Here is a 26,468-nt window from a genome sequence, read left to right on the forward strand (position 1 = left end):
TTTCAGACTCAGAGAAAGTGGGATTTGGAGAGCTATATTCTCCATTACACTATAAAAATCTTGAGGGTTTCATTCTGTTTAGGGGTTCATTTTTATTTCCAGTTCAGCATAGGTAGTCACTCAACAGTACCTCAATAAATGTTTACTGCCGGGCTGAGAATTTGGCCTAGTGGTAGAGTGCTTACCTAGCATGCATGAAGACCTACCCAGGTTCGATTCCTTGGTACCACATACACAGAAAAGCTGGAAATGGTGCTATGGCTCAAGTGGTAAAGCGCTAGCCTTGAGGAAAGCCCAAGGACAATGCTCAGGCCCTGAGACAAAGCCCAGGACTGGCAAAAAAAAAAAAATGTTTACTGCATGGCTCAATGTTCATTAATCTTTAAGGAAAATAATTCAAAGATCTATGCTTTATGCTTAGTGACCCAATACTTCATGTCTCATTTTCCAGGTTTAGTTGACAGAAATATGAGTGTGTCCTGACACCCTTCACCCCACACACCTTGCAGGACTTGGATGATCAGACCTTAACAAATAGAGTAAAAAAAGGAAATTAGTTAAAATACCATACAACTGAGACTGTCTCACCTGGGCCTCCTGCCATAGGAAATCCTGCCTCCATTCTAATAGAATTTCCAGCTGCCATGGGTCCATTCATTCTCACATCTTGACTTCGGTTCTGAGCCAAAGCCAGGTTGATAGCACCTTCCCCTGAAAATGATAGTCAAATTATAAAATAGAAATAATCGGAAGATGTGAATTTTGTTTAAAGCACGTACACTTGAGGTTTACTTTTCCATTTTTAAAGGATTATATTAAATTTATCACCACAAAAAAGATGAGGCAATTCTACCTGGATTTTGAAGGCACTGACATAGCAGTTATATTGTTCAGGATGGCCTTGAACTCAAGGTCCTTCTGCCTCTATCTCCTGAGTGCTGGGATTACAAGCATCTGTCACTGTGTCTCTATACTCAGCTTAAGACTCAGTGAGTCTTTGGTCAACACTTCTGAACAGGTTTATTTATTTAAGGAGGTCACAAGAAGATCATAACCATTTCTCACTTATAATGGGGCAAATGGTCAATCATTAGTGATGCTTAGTATCACAGAGACCTTGAATATGTATTTTCAACCAGTTCACCAATTTATTTAAGGAGGTCTCAAGAAGATCATAACCATTTCTCACTTATAATGGGGCAAATGGTCAATCATTAGTGATGCTTAGTATCACAGAGACCTTGAATATGTATTTTCAACCAGTTCACCAATTACATTATGTCACATATGTGCAAGAGAATTGTAAAGAAACATACTCACAAGTTTTCAAGGTCCCAGATTTTGGAATTTATATGATAGCATGGCATTGCAACACGGTTAATACTTGTGAGCAAAATACCAATTTCCTTTCAATAGATTCAACATTAAATGATTTCCAGCAAAGAAGGTCATATAAAAAAAAAGAGTACATTGGTTGCTACTAATCCATCTTTGTGATGCTTGATAAGTATAGTATTTGTATAGCTTCTAGTGCTAGGAGTCTTGCTTGTTCTAAGCATGAACTGTGTAAATGAGCTATATTCTTCTATGTAAGGTTTTATTTATTTTGCTTCATTGATGCATTGTTTTCAGAATTGAAAGCCAACATATTGAGTTTCAGAGAGAATTCATTGGCCATTTACAACACAGGTTACATTTGCCTTCTTTTCCTTTAACATCCATTATAAAGTTTTTAATGTTTACAAAGACTTTCTCATTTAAATTTCTTAAAACCCTAGTAGGTAATCACTGTAAGTGTTCCAATTAACCAGACCCAAAATGTATAGGTAACTTAAATTTTACTTGGTCCAATGATAAAACCGTCACTGAAATAAGTTTTAGAATGTTTCTTGCATTTACTCCATATTTTGATATTGTTGCTATGGAAGACATCCCACCACTTTGTGGACAGTTCAATACAGTTGCCTTTTCCTGAGTAGTGAAAAGTTTGCATACACCAACCTAGTCTTCATTTTCAGTCCAAAAATAAAGCAGAAAGCTAAGAGAGGCACAGGACAGTCTCCATTGTGTAATCAGCTTTTGGTGCGTACTTTAACAAGGGAAATTCATAAGAAACAATGTCTTAATATTAAGGAACAATCACTAAAGTCTACAATATTCTCTGACTTGCTTACAGGAGGAGTCAAGATTACAAGACTATAGCCAATCATGATACTAAGGCATGCTGGCTTACCCTTATAATCCTAGCTACTCAGGAGGCTGAGATATGAGGATCAAGGTTCAAAGTCAACCCAGGCACTAAAGACTGTGAGCCTCTTCATATCCAATTAACCACCAGAAAACTGAAAGAGGTGCTGTGGCTCTAGGGGTAGAGTGGTAGCCTTAATCTGAAGAGCTCAGGGACAGAGCCCAGACCCAGAGTTCAAGCCCCACAACTGACCAAAAAAAAAAAAAAGAAAAAAGTACAAGACTCTAAATAATCTGAGTTGTTATTGTCTGTCTTGGGGCACAGCAATCTATAGTCTACTGTACAAAATATATATCACTCCTGATAGTGATCATTTCAGCTGCTGAGGTTTCATCGAACATTTTTGTTCTAGACCGAGTCAGTAGAGTTTGGTCTGTAAGTAGAAGGGAGGGCTGGAATCTCTGGTTGCCAACTTGTTTGCATCAGTACAGAAGGGAAAAAGATAATTCTAGTATATTGTGCCATCAAAAGAGAAAAAAATCCTGCGGGCTCCCCTACACTTGGTATTTACATCTATCATATAGTAAATATATAACAGCAAGGGCTACATTTTACTTATAATTACATTTCAAATGCCAGAGCAAAGTGATGCTGAAAATAGCATTTCCTTGCTTCCATTCAACATGTTTACTAAGACAACTCAAGTGCATAAGGTGAGCCAGAAATAAAAAAGTGAACAAAATCAGACATGCGGCTGCCTGTCCTATTGAGGCTTCCAATCTATGAGGGAATAACACAATGATCCTAATTATTCTGGGTATGGTAATGCACACCTATACTACATAATGAGACCCTATCTCAACAAACAAAAGTGAGTAAAATAGAATTATTATTGTAACAAAAGTATCTTGCCATATTTTCTTTAAAAACAAAATGATCTAGGAGAAAGAAACAGACTTTTGTTAGAACCAGAAAGTTCAGAAAATACAACCCCAAGATTAAAGCTGATATTTGAAGGCTGAGTAGACATTAACTAAAAGGAAAATGGAAGAGGACAGTACACCTTACACAGAAGGCATCAAAACAAAGGACCTACAGCAGAAGTAAGAATCATGTGTTTATTCAACAAACCTAAAGAAAGATCCAAAGGTTGGAAAACTTGGTAAGAAAGGAAAGTGGAAGTCTGAACACAAAGGCCTGATGATGATCTTGATTCTTTCAAGAGCAGTAAACAGTAAGTAGGCTTTTATTCTTTCAAGAGTTACTAAACAGCTAAAAAGTCATTCACATGAAAATATGTGAAAGTAAATACTGCTATAAAATAGTTGTTCAGGCTCTCTCAATTTGATACATAAATAAAATATTAAAAGTTTATTCAACAACGAGAAGCTATTGAAGTCAGATATCCTTTGAAAGACAAATGAGTTCCTGGCTATGTTACCAATGAATTCAAAGTCTGAGAATAATTACCAAAATTAGGCAAAGAATTGGATGGACTCTGAAGCTATGAAAGCTGAAGAACATCAGGACCCAGCTATGTAACAATCTGCCCTGGATTTTTGTTTTGTTTTTAGGAGCTAGGGTTACAGGTATGAGCCACAGACACCCAGCTCAGTCCCTCTTTATCTCAATGAATTGCAATGTGAACCACAGGTTACATAAACTATTGGCATTCTGAAACTTAACAGTAAAGGAATAGCTGGGCATTGGTGACTCACATATAAATCTAGCTACCAGAAGAATGAAATCTAAGCATTGCAATTCAAAGCCAGTCAAGGAAGGAAAGACTGTGAGACTCTTATCTCTAATTAACCACAGAAAACCCAAAGTAGAGCTGTGGCTCATAGTGGTAGCATTGAACAAAAAGAGCTCAGGGATAGCACCTAAACCCCAAGTTTAATTCCCATGAGTGACAAAAATTAAAAAAAGAGTAAAGGACTAAGACAAAGCAGTGTTGGAAACCATGCTATATTCCACTATTGTTACATTTTTGTCTACAAATGCAAAGACAAAGTTAAAAGACCTTCAATCTGAACGGAGAGAATCCCCAGATCCCGCAGCTGCTGGTTGTTGCTCTGAGCCAGGATCCGTAATCGCTCCGCTGCTTCCCGGGGGATGTTGAATGTCACACGCACGCTGTTCCAAGGCTCCACCTTCTGTACCTTTAGCTTGCTGGATTCTTGGGAAAGAAAATATTAGAAATTGTGTACCAATCAGAATGTGTACAACTAACATGCAAATGAAAGAGTAAAAGACAATACCCGTTGTCTGAATTTAGGCTCTGGCATTAAGACAGACTTCAAATCTAATCCCTGAATTGCCACTTAGGTATACAGGTGACCATGAATAACTGAGTTCTTTCTGCAGCTTACATTTCTCTTCTCTAAATCTATGCAAAACAAAATAAAACTGAACTATTTCAACTTGGCACAGTGGTCCACACCTGTAATCCCAGCACTCCAGAAGCTAACGCAAAAGGGTTTTTTTGCCTGTCCTGGGGCTTGAACTCAGGGCCTAGGCACTGTCCTGCAGCTTCTTTTTCTGGTTGGTCATGGAACCTGAACTCTGGGCCTGGGCATTGTCCCTGAGGTCTTTAACTCAAGGCCACCATCCTATCCCTTGAGGCACAGCGTACCACTCCCAGTTTTCTGGTGATTAATTGCAGATAAGAGTCTCAAAGACTATTTAGTGCTCGGCTGGCTTCGAACCTCGATCCTCAGATCTCAGCCTCCTGAATAGGACTACAGGTGTGAGCCACCAGGCCTGGCTCCGGAGCCTCTTTTGCTCAAGCCTAGAACTCTACCACTTGAGCCACAGCACCACTTCTAGCTTTTTCCATTTACATGGTACTGAGAAATCCAACCCATATTCCTAGCCCATGGCAGAAGAATCTTGAGTTCAAGGCTGAGCTATATAGTGAAGATTCTGTCTCAAAAACCCAATCAAGGGGCTGGGAATAAGGCTTAGTAGTAGAGCACTTGCCTAGCATGCATGAAGCCCAGGGTTTGATTCTTCAGTAACACATAAACAAAAAAAGCCAGAAGTGGCTCAAGTGGTAGAGTGCTAGCCTTGAGCACAGAGAAAGAAGCTCAGGGACAGTGCCTAGGCTCTGCATTCAAGCCCCACCACTGGCAAAACAAAACAAAAAACAATCAAAACAAAAGTACTTCATAAGTTTGTGAGTACATGAGATAATACATGCAAAAAAATTAAAAATGGGGGGCAGGCAAGATTTTGAACTCAGACAATGACAGATGCTGGCAGGGTTGTGGAGAAAAAGGAACCCTACTGCACTGCTGGTGGGATTGTAAGCAAGTTCAGCCACTCTGGAAAGCAGTGTGGAGGTTTCTTAAAGAACTGAAAATAGACTTCCCTATGATTCCACCATACCACTCCTGGGCATCTATTCTGAACATCATAACCCAGGATATGATAAGGGCACTTGCTCAGCTATGTTCACTCTGGACTATTCACAATAGCCAGGCGATGGAAACAATCCAGATGCCCTACTGCAGATGAATAGATACAAAAAATGTGGTATGTATATACAATGGAATTCTACATAGCCAACAGACAAGGTAAAATAATGGCATTTGCAGGGAAGTGGATGAATCTAGAGTGAATCATGTTGAATGAGACAAGTCAAGACCAAAGGAACAAAAGGTGCATGGTATCCTTAATATGTGACTATTAGATCCAAACAGTACAAGAGCGAGGACTCAATATTTGCGCACCCAATGCTATGGACATGGTATTGGAAATATAAACACAACTACATAGACATAAAAATCTATGACTCTATAGACATAATGTTTTATGACATAGATTAATATGTATCTATGACATACAAACCCTCAGCCTAATTTTAATTATGTTCTAAAATCTAAGTGCCAGTGATTGTATATATTCCCTTCTTGAATACTTGTTTGTTAAATACGTCATTTGAGGTATGATGTAAAAATCAATGTTAATAAATTCTTTAACAAAACAAAAACAAAAATAAAAACAAAAACAGGGGGCCAGGAGTTCGGCCTAGTGGTAGAGTGCTTGCCTAGCATGCATAAAGACTGGTGTTCCATTTCTCAGTACCATGTACATATAAAAAGCCGGAAGTGGTGCTGTGGCTCAAGTGGCAGAGCTCAAGCCTTGAGAAAGCCAAAGGACAGTGCTCAGGCCCTGAGTTCAAGCCCGGAACCGGCAAAAAAAAAAAAAATTAAAAACAGTCAAGTTTACATGACACACTTTTGTGTGTCATGTAAAATGGTGTGAGGTACAGATAAAGGTTGAGTTTAAATGAACTAAATAAGGTTTACCTTTTTTTGGGGGGGTCATGGGGCTTGAACTCTGGGCCTAGGTATTGTCCCTGAGCTCTTCAGCTCAAGGCTACCCTGCTACCCCTGAGCCATGGTCCCACTTCCTGTTTACTAGTGATTAATTAGAAATAAGTCTCAGGTTCTTTAGTGCCTGCGCTGGCTTTGAACCTGGCTGGCTTTGAACCTGGATCTACAGATCTCAGCCTCCTGAGTAGCTAGGATTACAGGCTTGAGCCACCACGCACAGCTTAAGGTTTACTTTTGGACTCAGTTAAATGTACACAAATTGAGAAGCTGAGAACATATTAGTCACAAATTTCAAATGAAATTATATAGAAATACTGGGTGCCAATATACATATATATGCAAACACGCACACATACTGAACACTGAGTCAGGTACTGATGGCTCATGTCTATCATCCTAGCTACTCAGGAGGCTAAGATCTGAGGATAGTAGTTCAAGGCCATCCCAGACAGAAAAGTCCCCATGAAATTCTTACTTCCAATTAATCACTCAAAAACTGGAAGTGGTACTGTGGCTCAATTATACCATGTACTTAAAAATTATAATTATAAATCCCAATGCTGCCCTTCGATATAGTGTTGACTTTGCACAACTGAAGGTAACCACACAGGAGCATATATTTTTAAAACAGTAACAGAAAGGAAACAATAGTTAAAGCAAATTACCCATGTGTAACAAATTGGGCACATTCTTCAATATTGCATCCAATTTCCATTTGAAGTCCTTATCATCTATATTTCCTTTGAAGGCTACAAAAATTGTGGAATCTTCCAAAATACTGTCACTTTTTGTGTCATCTTCTAGTCCAGAATCAAAATCCATCTCTGAGTCTTCTGCTGTTGATGAACACAAGGAAGTATAGATGTCTTCTAAGTTTGGAAGGTCATCTAAAACCATGGTGAATATTATTCCAGAAGCATATGCAAAGTAGAAAATGAAAGAACCTTTGAAGAGAGAGGATTCAAAAAGAATATTAAAATTTAGTATTATATATTTAACAATGTATAACCCATAGTTATGTGGAAACTCTACGTTATTTGCTAAATAAGGCCATGTTAAAAATATAAGAAATAACAAAGAAACAAACTGTTTTCATCAAGATATTCTATATAAGGGCCAACTGCTCTTCATGTGTGTACAATACCCATCTGAATACAACACTAAACACTATGGTAGGAACCACAATAGGCTCAGCTACAACCAAAGAACACAGTCCCTAGAACTTGGCAGACACCAAGATCAGAATTCACAAAGAATTCTCCCCAATTCTGTCTTGTTTTTTGTTTTAGTATTGCTTGGGTGCTACTCCTCAGTTTCTTTTGCTCAAGGCTAGACTTTACCACTTGAGCCACAGCTCCACTTCTGGCTTTTCCCATAGTTTATTAGAGATAAGTCTTATGGACTTTCCTTCCTGGGTTAGCTATGAATTTTGATCCTCAGATCTCCTGAGTAGCTAGAATTACAGGCATGACATGCCACTGATGCCCAGCCAGTACTGCTAACTCTCCCCTCAAAAAAACTTATGAACACTGAGAATGGTGGTGTATATCTACAATCCCAGAATTTGGGAGGCTGAAGGAAGAAAATCTTGAGTTCAAGGACAGCCTAGGCTCCATAGTAAGTTTAGTTTCTTCACCCTCCTTCTCTCTTCCTCTCTTCCCCTCACTCTCTCTCTTTCCCCCTTTCATCCTCATTTTTCCTTTCCCTGTCATATCCCATTTATTGATTGATTGATTGATTGTCAATCGCGGGCCTTGAACTCTGGGCCTGGGTGCTGTTCCTGAGCTCCTCAGCTCAAGGCTACTACTTGAGCCACAGGGCTATTTCCAGTTTTCTGGTAGTTATTGGAGATAAGAGTTTCATGGACTTTTATGCCTGGGCTGGCTTTGAACTGTGATTCTCAAATCTCAGCCTCTTAAGTAGTTAGGATTACAGGCATGAGTCACTGGCACCCAGCTTCCTCTTTTTTATGTATTTTTTTGGTATGGTTGTCTTTTTTGAGCATATGTTGATTTTAACTTTCTTGTTAAATTTTTTAAGGTGTGTTCCATTATCAACTTTTTAATGAACTTCATATTGTACCTGTTCATATTCTTCTCCTTCCCCCAAATATGAAACATTCTACAAATTTACATTTCATCCTTGTATAAGAGCCATTCACATCTTCTCTATATTATTCCAATATAAGTATATATACTAAACTAGCACAGTAGTCGTCTTTTATTAGTTTATTATATATCTATATCTGATGTTGTATCTGTTTTATTTTCTCCTTTCTAAACAATATTGGGGACTGGATCTTCAAAAGAAGCCTAATCAGGGGATGGGAACATGGCTTACTCAGAGAGTGCTTGCCTAGCGTGGGTTTGATTCCTCAGTATAACATACACAAAAAAAGCCAGAAGTGGTGCTGTAGCTCAAGTGGTAGAGCACTAACTTTGAGTAAAGGAAACTCTCGGGAAGCTGGGAGTGTAACCTAGTGGTAGCATGCACCAGGTACATCCTCGCCTAGCATGCACAAAGCTCTGGATTCGATTCCTCGGTACCACATACTCAGAAAAAGCCAGAAGTGGTGCTGTGGCTCAAGTGGCAGGGTGCTAGCCTTAAGCAAAAAGTGCCCAAGGACAGTGACCAGGCCCTGAGTTCAAACCCCAGGAGAAGGAGGAAGAGGAAGAGGAGGAGGAGAAGGAGGAAGAGGAGGAAGAAGAGGAGGAGGAGGAGGAGGAAGAAGAGGAGGAGGAGGAAGAGAAGCACAAGGAGGAGGAGAAGCAGAAGCAGCAGCTGCTCAGAGACAGTGACCAGGCCCTGAGTTCAAGCCCTAAGAATGGGGAAAATTAAAAAAAAAAAAAGATGTCTAGTCAATAAGAAGGCCCACATATAAAAATATGAACAAGCCGGGTGTGGTGGCTCACTCGTGTAATCCTAGCTACTCAGGAAGCTGAGATCTGAGGATCACGGTTCAAAGCCAGCCTGGGCACTAAAGATCCTGAGACTCTTATCTTCAATTAATCACTAGAAAAGGGGAGTGGGGCTATGGCTCTAGGAGTAGGGTGGTACCCTTGAGCTGAAGAGCTCAAGAACAGTGCCCGTGCACAGAGTTCAAGCCCCATAACCCACACACACAAAGGGACAGGAGTGTAACCTAGTGGTAGAGTACTTGCCTCGCATGCATGAAGCCCTGGGTTTGATTCCCCATATTATATACACAGAAAAAGCCAAAAGTGGTACTATGGCTCAAGTGGCAGAGCACTACCCTTGAGAAAGCCCAAGGACAATGCTCAGAGACAGTTCAAGCGCCAAAAGTGGCAAAACAAACAACAACAACAACAAAAATGGAACACAAAATCATAAATATATGAAAGAAAGGCAAGGTGACTACTCTAAAGTTCATAGCTCTTCCAATAACTGGCTCCAAAGATTATGAAATGATTGAAATGATGGACATAGAATCCAATCAATAAATGGGCAATCAACTAATTCTCAAAAGACTATAACAGATGAATGGATAAAGAAATGTTGGTATAAAGAAAAACAAAATCATAGTGTTTACAGGAAAAACAAACTGGAGGGTATCATGTTAAACGAATCAACCAGACCCAGAAAAACAAACACTAAATGTTTCCCCACATATGCAGATTCTAGATTATTAAGACAAAAACAAGATGACATGAAAGTAGAGGCTGGGAAGGACTACTTGGCAAGAGGGAGTCAGGAGGGGGATGATGAGAAAAAAAGGAAAAGAGAGGATAATGGCAGGACAGGGGCAGTAAATAAAGTATGTTATATACATGCATGAAAATATAATGATGTTTATTTTTGTATAATTAGACTATATCAGTTAAAATTATATGAAAAGCCCTGTTCTACTTTAAAGGAGATTTATGAGTTGGGTCTGGTGGTTCACAGCTACAGCACTAGCACGCAGAAGGCTAGATCTGAGAATCATAGTTTGAAGCCCTCTCAGGAAAGACTATGAGACTTTTATCTCTAAATAACTGCCAGAAGTGGAGCCATAGCTCAATGGTAGAATACTAGGCTTGAGTAAGAAAAGGTTAAGGAAGTTGGGTGTGGTGGCTCACGCCTGTAATCCTAGCTACTCAGGAGGCTGAGATCTGAGGATCGTGGTTCAAAGCCAGCCTGGGCACTAAAATCCATGAGACTTTTATCTCCAATTAACTACTTGAAAACCTGAAGTGGTGCTGTGACTAAAGAGGTAGGGCGGTAGCCTTGAGCTAAAGAGCTCAGGGACAGTGCCCAGGCCCAGAGTTCAAGCCCCAGGACCCATCAAAAAAAAAAAAAAAAGGTTAAGGAACATCCCTGAGGCCCTGAGTTCAAGCCTGAGAAAAAATAACAACAACAAAAGATTTACAAGACTTATTTTCAGGCCGGGAGTGTGGCCTAGTGGTAGAACACTTACCTAACATGCACAAAGCCCTGGGTTTAAATCCTTGGTACCATATACACAGAAAAAGCAGGAAGGGGTGCTGTGGCTCAAATGCCAGAGCACTAGCCTTGAGAAGGCACGAGGACAGTACCCAGGCTCTGAAGTTCAAGTCCCAGGACTGGCAAAAAAAGAAAAAAGCTAAAGATAAATAATATATTGTATTTGATGGCTCAAAAAAGAACGTGGCCAGTACTGAGGTTTAAACTGAGGACTTCCTGCCTGCTAGGGAGTCACTCTATCACTTGAGTTACACTTCGTGCATTTTAGCAGCTCCACCAAAAGAAAGGTAGTACCAGAAAAACCTAAATGATAGACATTATTTTGGGCCTTATCTACTCTCTTAAGTTTTCACTCACCAAAATGTGTTTATTTTTTTTTTTTTATCACTTATCCAGGTCATCTTCTAAGTCCAAAGAAGCTGGCATTTTGGGAGCTTGTATCTCAAAGTAGCAGCCAAATCAGAAATCTAGAAAAAGAAAGTGATAGAAAGAGAGGGGAGGGAGGGAGGGAGGCAAGAAAGGAGAAAAGGAAGGAAACAGTATTATAAAGAAATTAAAAGATGACTTATCTTTGCAACAAGTCAATGCAAATCCCACATATTAGCAAGTCAATTCTGTATGTAGAGAATGTTAAACAATTGTCGTAAAGTTTTTTCCTCAAGAACTTATGCCAACTTCATGTTAAGAATCATGAAACTAGGTTGTGAGTTTGGCCTAGTGGTAGAGTGTTAGCCTAGCATGCATGAAGACCCTGGTTTGATTCTTCGGTACCACACACATAGAAAAGGCTGAAAGTGGTTCTGTGGCTCAAGTGGTAGAGCTCTAGCTTCAAGAAACCCAAGGACAGTGCTCTAGGTCTGCCAAAAAAACCAAAACCAAAAACAAAAAAACTAGCTGGGCATTGATGGCTTACACCTGTAATCCTGGGCAGGAAAATCTGTGACACTCTCATCTCCAATTTACCACCAGAAGTGGTAGCTACAGTGGTAGCCTCAAGCAGAAAAACTCCGGGACAGTCTCAACCCCCTGAGTTTAAGCCCCAGGACCAACAAAAAAGAAGAAGAAGAAGAAGAAAAAGAACATGAAACCATGGCCTCAAGCCTTAACAGCACTCACTATACTCCACTCCTAATCTGTCAAATGCAAAGAAATTATCATAATGCAACTGCCAGATATTTTTAGTTTAAGTTATATAACAGTCCTCATGGTAGGATAGATATAGAAGTTATAGACAGCTGAGCACCTGGTGGCTCACGCCTGTAATCCTAGCTACTCGGGAGGCTGAGATCTAAAGATCGCAGTTCAAAGCCAGCCTGGGAACAAAAGTCTGTGACTCTTATCTCCAATTAACCACCAGGAAACAAGAAATGGTGCTGTGACTCAAGTGGTATTGCACTAACCTTGAGCTGAAGAGCTCAGGGGCATTGCCTAAGCCCAGAGTTCAAGCCCCAGGACCTAAATAAAAATAAAACTAAGACAAACAAACAGTTATGGACAAAAAATTCATTATTTTTTGCCGGGAGTTTGGCCTAGTGGTTAAAGTGCTTGCCTAGCATGCATGAAGACCCGGGTTCGATTCCTCGGTACCACATACATAGAAAAAAAAAAGCCGGAAGTGGTGCTGAGGCTCAAGTGGTAGAGCTCTAGCCTTGAGAAAGTCCAAGGACAGTGCTCAGGCCCTGAGCTCAAGCCCAGGACTGGCAAAAAAAAAAAAAAAAAAAAAAAAATTCATTATTTTTGCTTCAAAAAAGAATCAATTACTTTAACAAGATTAGATTACAACATCTTTAAGCTGGGTGTTACAATTTTACATTGATGTCAAGTTTTTGTTTTTGTCAGTGCTGGGGCTAGAACTCAGCACCTGGGCACTGTCCTTGGGTTTTCTCAAGGCTAGCACTATACCACTTGAGCCACAGCACCATTTCCAGGGTTTTTGTTTTTTTTTTTTTAAAATGTATGTGGTACCAAGGAATCAAACCCAGGCCTTCATGCATGCTACACAAGCACTCTACCACTAGGCCATGCTCCTGGAACCTCGCCCCCCCACAAGTACTGGTATTATACTGTTGAAATTATAACTATATATTAGTAGTTAATAATAGGGGAAAATGATTACTTATTTTTAATTAAAAATGGAGAATACTAAAGAAAGTTAAATAGAAAATCTTAATCTTAAAAACCTAGGACATGCTCAGGCTCAAGTGGTAGAGCTCTAGCCTTGAGAAAGTCCAAGGACAGTGCTCAGGCCCTGAGCTCAAGCCCAGGACTGGCAAAAAAAAAAAAAAAAAAAAACCTAGGACAGGGCCAGAAGTTTGGCCTAGTGGTAGAGTGCTTGCTAAGCATGCACAAAGACCCAGAGTCGATTCCTTGGTACCACATACATAGAAAAGCTGTGGTTCAAGTGGTGGAGCACTAGTCCTGATGAAAGCTTGAAGTTAGTGCTCAGGCCCTGAGATCAGTCCCCAAGACTGGCAAAAAACAAACAAACAAAAACCCCACCAAGGACAATGAATTGATGACAATACACAAATTAAAATTCAAAACAAAGTCAAGAAACAAAGACTTTTTCCTCTTGAAGTAACAGCAGAACCTCTGGACTCAGGTTAAAGCAGAAATACAAAGCAGAATTGTAAATTTCTAAAAAGCAATAAGAAAATAGTACGTTTATGAATCTAGGAATATAGCCACACTAGAGAATAAGAAAATTCAGTCATAAAATACTTATGTGAAGGTGTAGGGGGAAATGACTTAAATATCTGATTCAAACAATAATCAATAAGCCAGTTATGGTGGCTTACCACTCTAATTCTAGCTATTTGGGAGGCTGAAGTTAGGAAGCTGAGCTGGGAAAAAATTCAAGGGATTCCATTCCAACCAATAAAAAAAACTAGGTACAGTGGTTTGCATGGTCATCCCAGCTGCATGGTACGCATAAATAGGAGGATTGCAGTCTAGGCTGTCCTGGGAATGAGATGCTATTCAAGTAATAATAAAAAGGGCTTGGAAGGCATGGTTCAAATTGTAAAATGCCTGCATAATGAGTGGGAGGATCAGTACTAGTTCAATCAGTAGTACTGCCAAAAACAAAAAGGAAAAGAAAAAAAAGATAAAATTAGCGGGGAGAGAAAAGGGGACAAAAACATGAGGAGTATCAATGTTCGAGAAGTAATGCACCAATACCTGACCAATGTAACTGTAACCCCTCTATATATCATTCCATTATTCCTTTCATTAACTGAAAGGAAAATGAAAGCTGGGTACTGGTAGCTCATACCTATAGTCGTACTCAGTGGTTGAGATCCAGAATATTGTGGTTTAAAGCCAATGTAGGCAGAACAGTTGGAGAGATTCCATCTCCAAAATAATAACCAGCAAAAAGATGAGCTGGAGGCCTAGCTCAAGAGGTAGAGTGCCAGTCAATCAAATAAGGTGACAAGCGCGAGACCCTGAGATTCAAATCCCAGTACCAGGCCCCTCTCCAAAAAAAAGATGAAACAGACTTTTTTTTTCAAGCTTTTGTTCCTCTATTGTAAATATGCTAAGACTTGCAAGCACCATACACAAATTCAGTGAATACAATTAGTCTTTTAAAGAGTATATTGGCGGGGCACAGTGGCTCATACCTGAAATCCTAGCTATTCAGGAGGCTGAGATCTGAGGATCAAGGTTCAAAGCCAGCCCAGGCACAAAAGGACCTGAGACTCTTATCTCTAATTAACATCTAGAAAATGGGAAGTGGGGCTTGGTTCAAGGGTTGGGTGGTAGCCAGGAGATGAAGAGCTCACGGACAATGCCCAAACCCAGGGGTAGGGTGGTAGCCTTGAGCACCCAGGCCAAGTTCAAGTCCTATGACCCACCAAAAAAAAAAAAAAAAAAAAAAAAAGAGTATATAAATCTACCAGTCTGAAAAAATAAAAATAGAATGAAACTGATCCATGATTACACACACACACACACACACACACATACAGAGGCATGTGCATTGTGCATGTGTGCACATGTGTGAATATGTGTATGTAATATTTATACAAGTAAATATCTAAATTTATACAAGTAAAATACCTAAATGGCAGAGAATCTCATATGATGTCACTGAAGAAAGAGCAAATCCTGGGGCTGAAATGATAGCTCAGTGGTAGATTGCATGCTTACCACATGCAAGGCTCTGTACATCTCCCCCCAAAAGCCAATACCCAAATCTCCCTACATATAGACATTATAGAAAGAAAAACATGTACATGTGTGGTTTTATTTTTGATTGATTGATTTATTTATTTTTATCTGTCATGGAGCTTGAACTCTGGGCCTGGGTATTATCCCTGAGCTCTTCAGCTCAAGGCTACTGCCCTATCCCTTGAGCCACAGTGCCACTTCTGGTTTTCTAATGGTTAACTGCTGATAAGAATCTCATGTTCTTTAGTGCCTAGGCTGGCTTTGAACTGCTATCCTCAGATCTCAGCCTCCTAAGTAGTTATGTGTGTTCTTATACAGATACATAAAATAAAAAGAGCAACAATTGGGCCAGGAGTTTGGCCTAGTGGTAGAGTGCTTGCCTAGCATGCACGAAGACCCTGGAAGTGGTGCTGAGGCTCAAGTGGTAGAGCTCTAGCCTTGAGAAAGTCCAAGGACAGTGCTCAGGCCTTGAGCTCAAACCCAGGCCTGGCCAAAAAAAAAAAAGAGAGCAACAATTTGGACATGGACATGAACAGAAAATTCAAAGTAAAATTTATATAAATAAGACCTAAACATATAGTGCAACCTCACAAGTAATAAGTAAAAGCAAACATTTCACTTATCAGATTAGCTTGGTAATAGATTGTCTAGGTAAGGTTACAGGGGAAACAACACTCTCATTCATTGTTGGCAGTAGTGTAAATTGGTGAAACACCAGCAATTAAATTACCCAAAATAGCTGTATTTATTCAGCTATTCTACTTCTGAATAGTGATTCTATAGATATACTTGCCACCAAACAAGATTATTAAACACAATAAAAAGATAGGAAATTACACAGATGTACATCACCAGAGACTTTAAATTACAATACATCCTAGGGCAGTTAAATCCCCAAAGGCGGAGGGGGGTGGAGGGCACAAAGATATCAGCAGTTTTCTAAGAACTATCGAGAGAACTTCAGGAAATCATATGCTAGAGTTTTTATCTGAACAATGGTAAAGTTCACTGTAGATAACAGAGAAGAAACTGTTGATGGCTACACCTGCCCTTCTAAGAGCTGAAATGTACCTTTTTTTTCTTTGCCAATGTTTTTATTTATTTATTTTATTTTAATTTTTGGCTAGTCCTGGGGCTTGAACTCAGGGCCTGGGCACTGTCCTTGAGCTTTCTCAAAGCTAGTGCTCTGCCACTTGAGCCATAGTACCACTTCTGGCTTTTTTCTGTTTATGTGGTACCAAAGAATTGAACCCAGGGTTTCATGCATGCTAGGTAAGCATTCTACTACGAGGCCACACTCCCCACCCCCAACTTATAAATTCTGAGAACAGAAAGGGCCAAATCATTACTTCCTTTTTTAAGGATTTATCCATGTCTCCATTCCCTTCCAAAATCACGGGTGACTCAAATTCATCAGTTTTTCCTATTTTTTCCCCCCATGTAGCCAGTGGAGTTCAGCTATGTCATGCATATTTAACCTAATAAATACATGGTTCAAATGTTTTTCTCTTCTCTCTCATCCCCAAACCCCTCTTTTCAAGACTCAGTCTCTATGTGTAGTCAGGCTGGTCATGAACTCACTATGTAATCCAGGCTGATCGCAAGCTGATTCTCCTACTTCAGCTTCCCCAGTGCTAAGATTATTATAGTCATGTAATACCAAGCCTGTATACTTTTTTATTAAGCAGATCTTGCTTAGTTAGTTTAGATCCAACTCATATGACAAATGCAGCTGACCCAAGTAAAATACACTAACATTGAGATCAAAATAACTTTTTTTTTTTTTTTTTGGTGCTGGTTCTGGGTGTTTTAACTCAGGGCCTCTCTGTGCTCAAGGTTAGTGCTCTACCACTTGAGCCACAGCACCACTTCCATTTCTTATTTTTATTCTTTCTGTTTATGAGGAACTGAATCCAGGGATTCATGCATGCTAGGCAAGCACTCTACTACTAAGCCACATTCCCAGACCTCAAAATAACTTCTTAAAAAGTAAAGTTTATTTCTAACTCAGTCCTTTAAGTTCAAGCTAAGTCTTTTATAAATCAAACTTTAATTTGTATTCTATAAAATCAACAGACCTGTTTAAGACCTCTGACCATTCTCAGAAAAGATAGTCAGTAGAACCCCTCTCCATTCCTCCCAGGACCTAGACAAAAAGAAAAAGGCAAAGAAGAAGAACAAAGACATCAGAGATAAGTAATTATAAACCAAGTAGATCCATTCAATGTGAATTTTTGAGACTGACTAGATCACTTTTATCATTTCTTTTATCAATTCTAGAAAGAATTGTAAAGGATTAGAAATCATTTATAATACAGTGCAGTTTTGTTGTTTTTGTTTGTTTGTTTTTGTCCACCATGGAGCTTGATAACTTTGGGCCTGGGTACTCTCCCTGAGCCCTTCAGCTCAAAGGCTATTGCTCTACCCCTTGAGCCACAGTGCCACTTCCAGTTTTCTGGTGATTAATTGGAGATAAGAGTCTCACCGACTTTTTAGTGCCAGGGCTGGCTTTGAACTGCGATCCTCAGATCTCAGCCTCTGACTAGCTCAGATTGAAGGTGTGAGCCTCATTATGATTATCAAAGAAGTTCAGAGGATTTTCAAAATACCTCTGTAATGGTTACCTTCACAAGTATGTTTACCCTATTTATTTTTTTTGGTGGGTCATGGGGCTTGAACTCTGGGTCTGGGTGCTGTCCCTGAGCTCTTCAACTCAAGTGAATTCCCACGCCCCTCCCCCCCAATCCCTTTGCCTGGGCATTGTCCCTAAGCTCTTCAGCTCAAGGCTACCCCCTACCTCTTGAGCTACCACCCCACTTCCCATTTTCTAGTGGTTAATTAAAGATAAGAGTCTCTAGGTCTTTAGTGCCTGGGGAGGCTTTGAACCCTGATCCTCAGATCTCAGCCTCCTGAGTAGCTATGATTACGGGTGTGAGCCACCAGTGCCCAGCTGTCTATAACTTCTATATCTATCCTACCATGAGGACTGTTTTATAATTTAAATTAAAACATGCGGCAGTTCCATGGTGATAATTTCTTTGCATTTGACAGACTAGAAGTGGATGTTCACACTATTTTTGTATCTGTCACAGTACAAGAGCTTGAGCTCAAGAACTTGCACGCTTAGCTTTGTTGCTCAATCACTTTCTTGCTCCATCTATCACTTCAGTTTGACATTTTGCTAGAAAATTGGAATAAAATCTCAGAGGCTTTTCTGTCCTGGCTGGCTTTGAACCTTTGGGTCTCAGCCTCCTAAGTACCTAAGATTACAAGCATGAGTGACCAGTACCTGGCAGAACATTCCTTTCTTTTTGTCTTTTTATTTATTTATTTTTTTGCCAGTACTAGGGCTAAAAAACTCAGGGCCTGGGCACTGTCCTTGGACTTTCTCAAGGCTAGAGCTCTACCCCTTGAGCCACAGCACCACTTCCAGCCTTACTGTGTAAGCAGTACCAGGGAATTGAACTCAGGGCTTTGTGTATGTTAGGTGAGCACTCTACCATTAGGCCAAACTCCTGCCCTGAGTTCAAGCCCCAGGACTGGCAAAAAGCAAAGCAAAACAAAACAAAACAAACTAGATCCAAAAAGTATAAATTATAAAGGTGAACATAGATTAATTCTGACATCAAAATCAAAGAAGCGCTTTAACAAAAGATACATCATTGCCAGATAGGTTATAAACTGACACAGGATATTTGAGTCAGCCACACGCAAAGAATTAATGAGAAATTTCTACAAACTGGCAAAAGAAAAACAGGTTAAGGATGTGATTAGGAATTTTAATATCCAGGAAACCCAAATGCCTTAGAGAAATATGAAAAGATGATTTCACTATTAATTAGACAAATGCCAAACTTTATACAAGTAAGACAAAAACAGAAAGCTGTATAACATCAAATTTTAACATCTCCCCCGAAATGAGTCTCACAGATACAGACAGAGTTATACCCAAGTTCAGATAACATGAGAAATATTTGACCTTATTCACTCCTGGATGGATACCCTAAAGAAATTCACACACAGGACTATGTATGCAAAGATAGTTTATCATAACATTACTTGAGAAAACAACATTCTTCTCTAGAAGAACAGATTTGTGAATGTGACAAGTACATGTGATGAAATTCTATGAAAATCATGTTAACAGTCAGGAACAATAAACCATATTTATCAAGATCATATAAATAGTTCTTCAAAACATTTTTTGGTGCTTTTTTATTATTGTATTTTATTATCAGGTGATGTAATGAGGGGTTACAGTTACATTTATCAGGTAATGGGTTCTATGTTCTTACAAATACAAATATACATACTGAGCTATAGTTTCTCTACATTTTACTATTCAAGTCTTTTGTTGTGTGCATACATGTGTGTATGCATGTGTGTGTGTGTGTGTGCGCGCGTGCATGCTTGCATGCATGTATGCTTGCATGTGTGTATGCGTTACTACCAGGACTTAAAGTCAGGGACTTATGCTCTACCTGACTTCCTCTCTTTAGTGTTGGTGCTCTACTATTTGAGCCACCCTTCCTGTCAAGCATTTTGCTGGTCCATTACAGATGAAGCTCAAGGACCACCTCTCTGGGCTGGGAGGACTGGCTCTGAACTGGGATCCTCAGTTAAAGAGAATGTGAAGCTCTAAGTTCAAGCTCAAATACTGGCACACAAAAAAAAAAAAAAAATTGCCTGTACCTGACAAAGAAAAATTCTGACTCAAGAGCTTACAGTTTTAAGGTTTGCTATTCAAAATGTCTTCATTAAAAAACAGACATAAGGGGCCGGGAGTTTGGCCTAGTGGTTAAAGTGCTTGCCTAGCATACATGAAGACCCGGGTTCGATTCCTCGGTACCACATACATAGAAAAAAAAGCCGGAAGTGGTGCTGAGGCTCAAGTGGTAGACCTCTAGCCTTGAGAAAGTCCAAGGACAGTGCTCAGGCCCTGAGCTCAAGCCCACGACTGGCAAAAAAAAAAAAAAAAACAAAAAACAGACATAAGGGGCCGGGAGTTCGGCCTAATGGTTAAAGTGCTTGCCTAGCATGCACGAAGACCCGGGTTCGATTCCTTGGTACCACATATATAGAAAAAAGCTGGAAGTGGTGCTGAGGTTCAAGTGGTAGAGCTCTAGCCTTGAGAAAGTCCAAGGACAGTGCTCAGGCCCTGAGCTCAAGCCCAGGACTGGCAAAACAAAAACAAAAAACAGACATAAGGGCCAGGAGTTTGGCCTACTGATAAGAGTGCTTGCCTAACATGCATGAAGACCCCGGTTCAATTCCTTGGTACCACATACATAAAAAAAGCCAGAAGTAGTGCTGTGGCTAAAGTGGTAGAGCTCTAGCCTTGAGAAAGCTTAAGGACACTGTTCAGGCCCTAAGTTCAAGCCCCAGGACTAGCACCAAAAAAACCTCCAAAAAACAAAAAACAGACATAAACCAGGCACCAGTGGCTCACGCCTATAAGCCTAGATACTCAGGAAGCTAAGATCTGAGGATCGTGGTTCCAAGCCAACCTGAGCAGAATGTCCTTGAGATTCTTATTCCCAATTAAGCACAGAAAAAGCTGAAGTAGAGGTGTAGCTCCAAGACAGAACTCAGGCCCAGAGTTCAAGCCCCAAGATGGGCAATAAATGAAAAAAGACAGACAGCAAACAAGTAAGCAAGCAAACATAATTAAGCCAAGCACTGGTGGCTCATACCTATAATCCTAGCTACTCAGGAGGACTGCAATTTGAAGCCTGCCCCAGCAGGAAAGTCCTTGAGACTCTTATCTCCAATTAAGCACCAAAAAAGCCAGAAATGGAGCTGTGGCTTAAGTAATAGAGCATTAGCCTTGAGCAAAAAAGCTCAGGGATAGTGCCCAGATGCCAAGCTCAATCCCCAGTATATGCACATACATACAGTCATATGGGAAAGGGCACCGATATATTAACCCAAAATTTTAAGATGATATAGAGGCCCTGGGTTAGATTCCCAGCGCTACAAAAAAAGACTAACTATATGAATTAAACTTGTACAAATGCATAAATAATGACTATGAGCTAGCAGCTGGTGGCTTATGCCTATAATCTTAGTTACTCAGAAAGCTGAGAGTGAAGTATAGCAGTTTGAAGCTAACCTGGGGAGAAGACTCCATCTCTAATTAATAAGCATAATGTTGGACTGGAAGTGTGATTCTGCTGTGAGCAATAAAGCTGAGCAAGAAATCCAAGCAAGAGGGGCCAGGAGTTTGATCTAGTGATAGAGTGCTTACCTAGTATGCACGTAGACCTGGTTTTGATTCCTTAGTACCATATACACAGAAATGGTGCTGGCAGAAAGTAAAATGTCCAGGCAGGAAGCAAAAACCTATCTCAAAAGTAATCTGCACAAAACAGGACTGGAGGCTCAGAAGTAGAGCACCTGCCTACCAAACACAAGGCCCTGAATTTAAATAGTACTATCACTGAAAAGAAAGTATGCACAATGCAAATAGAGAACCAAGAACTGTCTAGACACAAATAAGGAAAAGCCCTTAGGGATAATTATTGACCACAGTCTGAATAAGTATTCACCGTTTGCATTCAGTCTTATTGTGGACAGAGCCAATATAACTACTACTAAAAGACACAAAAAAAGAACATATCATTAGCCTCAGCAGTAACTAGTCTTTCTCAATTCCTTCCATTAATCAGATGTTTTAAGAGATATGGAAAGCAGGCTAGGTGTCGGTGCTCCTGCCTCTACTCCTAGGAGGCTGATATGAAGGTTTCTGTTCAAAGCAAGCTCAGGAAGGAAAGTCCCCAATTCTTATAAAATAGTAAGGCACTAGCCTTGAACAAAAGAAGCTCAGGGACAGCACCCAGGCCCTAAGTTCATGCTGCAGGATCAGCATGAACATATGTATGTATATGAATGTATGTGTATACACACACACACACACACACACACACACACACACACACACACACACACACACACACACACACACACACACACACACACACACACACACACTATGGAAAGCTGAACCAAGCTCAGGAAAAAGACAAGAGAATAAGCCGATGCAGTAGCTCACGCCTGTAATCCTAGCTACTCAGGAGGCTGAGATCTGAAGATTGCAATTCAAAGCCAGCCTGGGCAGGAAGGTCTTTGAGACTCTGATCTCCAATTAAGCAACAAAAAGCTGTATGTAGAGTTGTGGATCAAGTGGTAGACTCCAGCCTTTAATGGAAAAGACAGCAACTTGTCTCTTGAGCTCAAGCCTTGATACTGTACAAAAAAGGAAGAATGCCAAGCGCAGTGGCTCTGCCTGAAATCCTACTACTCAGGAGGCTGAGATCTGAGGATCAAGGTTCAAAGCCAGCCCAGAACTAAAGACTGTGAGATTCTTTTTTCTTTTCTTTTCTTTTTTGGTGGGTTATTGGGCTTGAACTCCACCTGGGCTCTGTTCCTGAGCTCTTCAGCTCAAGGCTAACACTACCCTTGAGCCAAGTCCCACTTTCCATTTTCTAGAGTTTAATTGGAGATGAGTCTCAGGTCTTTTTGTGCTGGGGCTGGCTTTGAACCTTGATCCACAGATCTCAACCTCCTGAGTAGCTAGGATTACAGGTGTGAGCCACCAGCTCTGGTCGTGGCAGTGCCTAGGCCCAGAGTTCAAGCCTCAAGACTGACAAAAAAAAGAAATTTCTTCTTGATTATCATGATGAAAAGTTACTGCATAGGTAAATGGTGATGTTAAATCATGGACCATTTAGTTGTTTTTTTTTTCTCCAGAGTGTTTATCCATGATCACCTAATCATAAAACCTTCCTAAAGCTTGAATCAGCTATTCAAAATTTCAGTTATCTACCACTTCAAAATTCTGCAGTAAATTGAGCTTCTTTTGTGCAAGGCTACACTTCAAAATTCTGTACTCATTCAGGAACATTCACTTATCCCCAACAATCTACTCTGAACTCATCTCTTAATAACTTCTCATTGCACCAGCAAATCAGACTCTTATTTTATTACCTAAATACTCTTTATTCTTTGCTCTGCCCATTATTCCCTTGGCTCATCTCTCCTTAACCCCACTTGTAATCTTATTCTACCATTTACTTAGTAAACTTTAATGCCTCTCTAACATCTCAAATGCCGCTTGTTATAGACTAAATTATATCCCTCTAAAAGGTATATTTGCACCCTAAACTTTAATACCTCCAAATGTAACTTGATCACTGCAAATGTATTTGGTTAGGATAAGGTCATACTGGAGAAAAGAAGTGAGATCTTAATCCTCATGAGAAAAAATGGGGGGAATGATACATGGTGACACATACTTCTAATCTCAGATATTGGAGGGACAGAGTTTGAGGGAACTGAGGTTTAAGGCCAGCCTAGACCAAAGAAGTTACCAAGATCCCATTTCAGCCAAAAAGCTAGATATTGTGGTACACACCTGCAGTCCCAGCTATGTGGGAGTCATAAGTTGGAGGTTCACCACCTGACCTTGGGCAAAAAATTAAACGAAAAATTAAAAATAAGGGCTGAGAGTGTGGCCTAGTGGTAGTAGAGTGCTTGCCTAACATGCATGAAGCCCTAGGTTTGATTCCTCTGTACCACATACACAGAAAGTCAGAAGTGGTGTTGTGGCCAAAAAAATGACTTAATAGATTATGGTTATCTAGAATATACAATTCTCCATAAGCAAAAGAGGTGCTGGTCTTTTGCTTTATATGATTTGTATATAAAATACAACTGTAGGGCTGTCATTACATCTCCCACCAAACAGTCATTGCGTCCATCTATAATATATCCTTTAGTCATTTATTAACTTAGCAAAGGTATACTGAACTCCTAGGCAGCCACTGTGGTCTTTTTTAAGAATAGGATGGAGTGCCAAGAAGCACTGGACACTTAGATGGATATGTTAAATAGTAACTCCCTTGTACAATCTTTTGAAGTTCAGAAAAAAAGATGAGGTGAGAAAGACTGAAAACAATTGGCAGTACCTGGATTTGAACTCTTGGATTCACGTTTGCTAGGCAGATGCTCTACCATTTGAGTCATGATTTTAGCCTTATTGCTCTGATTAGTTTGTGTGTGTGCCAGCCCTGGGGCTTGAAGTCAGTGTCTAGGCACCATCCTTGAGCATTTTTTTGCTTTTTTTTTTTGCCAGTCCTGGGCTTGAGCTCAGGGCCTGAGCACTGTCCTTGGACTTTCTCAAGGCTAGAGCTCTACCACTTGAGCCTCAGCACCACTTCTGGCTTTTTTCTACGTATGTGGTACCGAGGAATCAAACCCGGGTCTTCACGCATGCTAGGCAAGCACTTTAACCACTAGGCCAAACTCCCGGCCCCCATCCTTGAGCTTTTGTGCTCAAAACCAGCACTCTATCATTTGAGCCACAGCTTCAATTCTGGCTTTTTTTTTTTTTTTTTTTTTGGCCAGTCCTGGGCTTGAGCTCAGGGCCTAAGCACTGTCCTTGGACTTTCTCAAGGCTAGAGCTCTACCACTTGAGCCTCAACACCACTTCTGGCTCTTTTTCTATGTATGTGGTACCAAGGAATGGAAGCCGGGTCTCCATGCATGCTAGGCAAGCACTTTAACCACTAGGCCAAACTCCCGGCCAATTCTGGCTTTTTATTAGTTAAATGGAGATGAGAGTTTCACAGACTTTCCTGCTCCAGCTGTCTTCAAACACAGATCCTCACATCTCAGACTCTTGAGAACCTAGGATCACAGGCATGAACTATGTGGGCCCAGTTTTCTCTGGTTATTTTTGAGATGGGTATATGCTCCCCCGCTCCCCAATCTGGGATATTCTGGCAATTATATTTACACTTTTTGATGACTTCCCTTTATTTAGCCAACCAAGTCCAAACTTTCCAGCTTGAAACAGAAAGGAGTATTCAAAGCTTTCTACCATATGGTAGCATAATATGCAAAAACTGGGCAGATAGGCTTTACAATTAGACTAGTTGGACACAAATTATCCATCTTCAGCTCTACATCTCAGTTTGGAAATAGGGATTAAAAAAAACAGTATACAGAGGCCAGGAGCATAGCCTAATGGTAGAGTGCTTGCCTAGTATGCATGAAGCCCTGGGTTCCATCCCTTGATACCACATACATAGAAAAAGCCAGAAATGGTGCTGTAGCTCAAGTGGTAGAGCTCTAGCCTTGAGAAAGCCCCAAGAACAGTGCCCAGGCCCTGAGTTCAAGCTCCAGAAGTAGCAAAAAAAAAAAAAGCAGTATATAGGTTGCTGTGAAGATTAAATAAAATACCACTTTTGAAACGTGCAGCACATTATCTAGGTAAGGTAAGCACACAAAAACAAGCCATTAACTTTTACTTAACTACTATAATGTTGTTATTGTTCAATCTCAATTTCCAGCCTTAACTCCAACAACACCCTTGTGCCAACTTTATTCTCCAGGAAAAAAATGGGACTCTCTACTCTCTCCTGAGCACCCACCATTATATTCATGCTTTCAACCTCCTGGAAAATACTGTCTCACCTCCAAGTATTAAGATCCTAACCATTCTTAGGGGCTTTGCCCATAGGTCATTTTTTTCTTGTACTACACTCTGGCATTATAGCTCCACAACACGTTACTGACACTTGTCCCATAAACCTTGGCTAGAGTCATCTTTCCCACTGAGCTCTAGCCACCTTACTGTTGTATACATGGTAACTGACATTGCAGATATTCTCTGCAAAGGGAGGCAGGAGGGGTTCCATTCCAGGAGACAATCTAAGACAGCCCTTGTAACCACCTAGTACAACACTCTGCCTAGCTTTCAACCATTCAGATTTAGCTGGGACAATTTTGTTAACTATTGTGGGCCCCTAACCTATCAGGTGCTAGGGAATCAGAAATGAACATTAGTGTTAAATAGCAGATCACACTTACTGAGCATTTTGTAGATACTACAATTGCTCTACAGGTACATGCATTAACTAATTTTATCCTGTCAGCAGCTTTATCTAATTTGTGATGTTGGGATGCAAACTCAGGGCCTCCTGAACAATACTAAGCCAGCAGCCTGAGCCACTCCCTAACATTATTACCCTTATTTTATTTTATTTATTTTTTTTTTTGGGCCAGTCCTGGGCTTGAGCTCAGGGCTTGAGCACTGTCCTTGGACTTTCTCAAGGCTAGAGCTCTACCACTTGAGCCCCAGCACCACTTCCGGCTTTTTTCTATGTATGTGGTACCAAGGAATCGAACCCGGGTCTTTGTGCATGCTAGGCAAGCACTTTAACCACTAGGCCAAACTCCTGGCCCTATTACCCTTATTTTAAAGATGAGGAAAGCGAGGTAAAGAGAGGCCAAGTAGGCCAGGAGTTTGGCCTCGTGGTAGA

At 40.4% G+C, this 26,468-nt stretch overlaps 1 protein-coding gene and 1 non-coding gene across 2 annotated transcripts in view; both read right to left on the reverse strand.

Annotated features, from left to right (window-relative positions):
• The window catches only part of Ncoa6 (nuclear receptor coactivator 6), a 63,827-nt gene extending 45,138 nt beyond the window's left edge, over nucleotides 1-18,689 (reverse strand). Inside the window, exons 1-4 of the mRNA XM_090352208.1 lie at nucleotides 17,223-18,689; nucleotides 7,194-7,472; nucleotides 4,212-4,367; nucleotides 589-711 (exon numbers count right to left, since the gene is read on the reverse strand). Of these exons, the coding sequence (XP_090208334.1) occupies nucleotides 589-711; nucleotides 4,212-4,367; nucleotides 7,194-7,425 (511 nt within the window). The 5' untranslated portion in view covers nucleotides 7,426-7,472; nucleotides 17,223-18,689. The remainder of the gene's footprint in view (nucleotides 1-588; nucleotides 712-4,211; nucleotides 4,368-7,193; nucleotides 7,473-17,222) is intronic.
• LOC150050400 (U6 spliceosomal RNA) lies at nucleotides 8,634-8,736 on the reverse strand. Its single transcript, XR_016538781.1, has one exon. It is a non-coding gene; the product is annotated as a U6 spliceosomal RNA (small nuclear RNA).
• Nucleotides 18,690-26,468: the final 7,779 nt, after the last annotated feature.

Source organism: Megascapheus bottae, chromosome 18 (assembly GCF_031878675.1).
Source record: "Megascapheus bottae isolate mThoBot1 chromosome 18, mThoBot2.hap1, whole genome shotgun sequence".
Taxonomy (NCBI): Eukaryota; Metazoa; Chordata; class Mammalia; order Rodentia; family Geomyidae; genus Megascapheus; species Megascapheus bottae.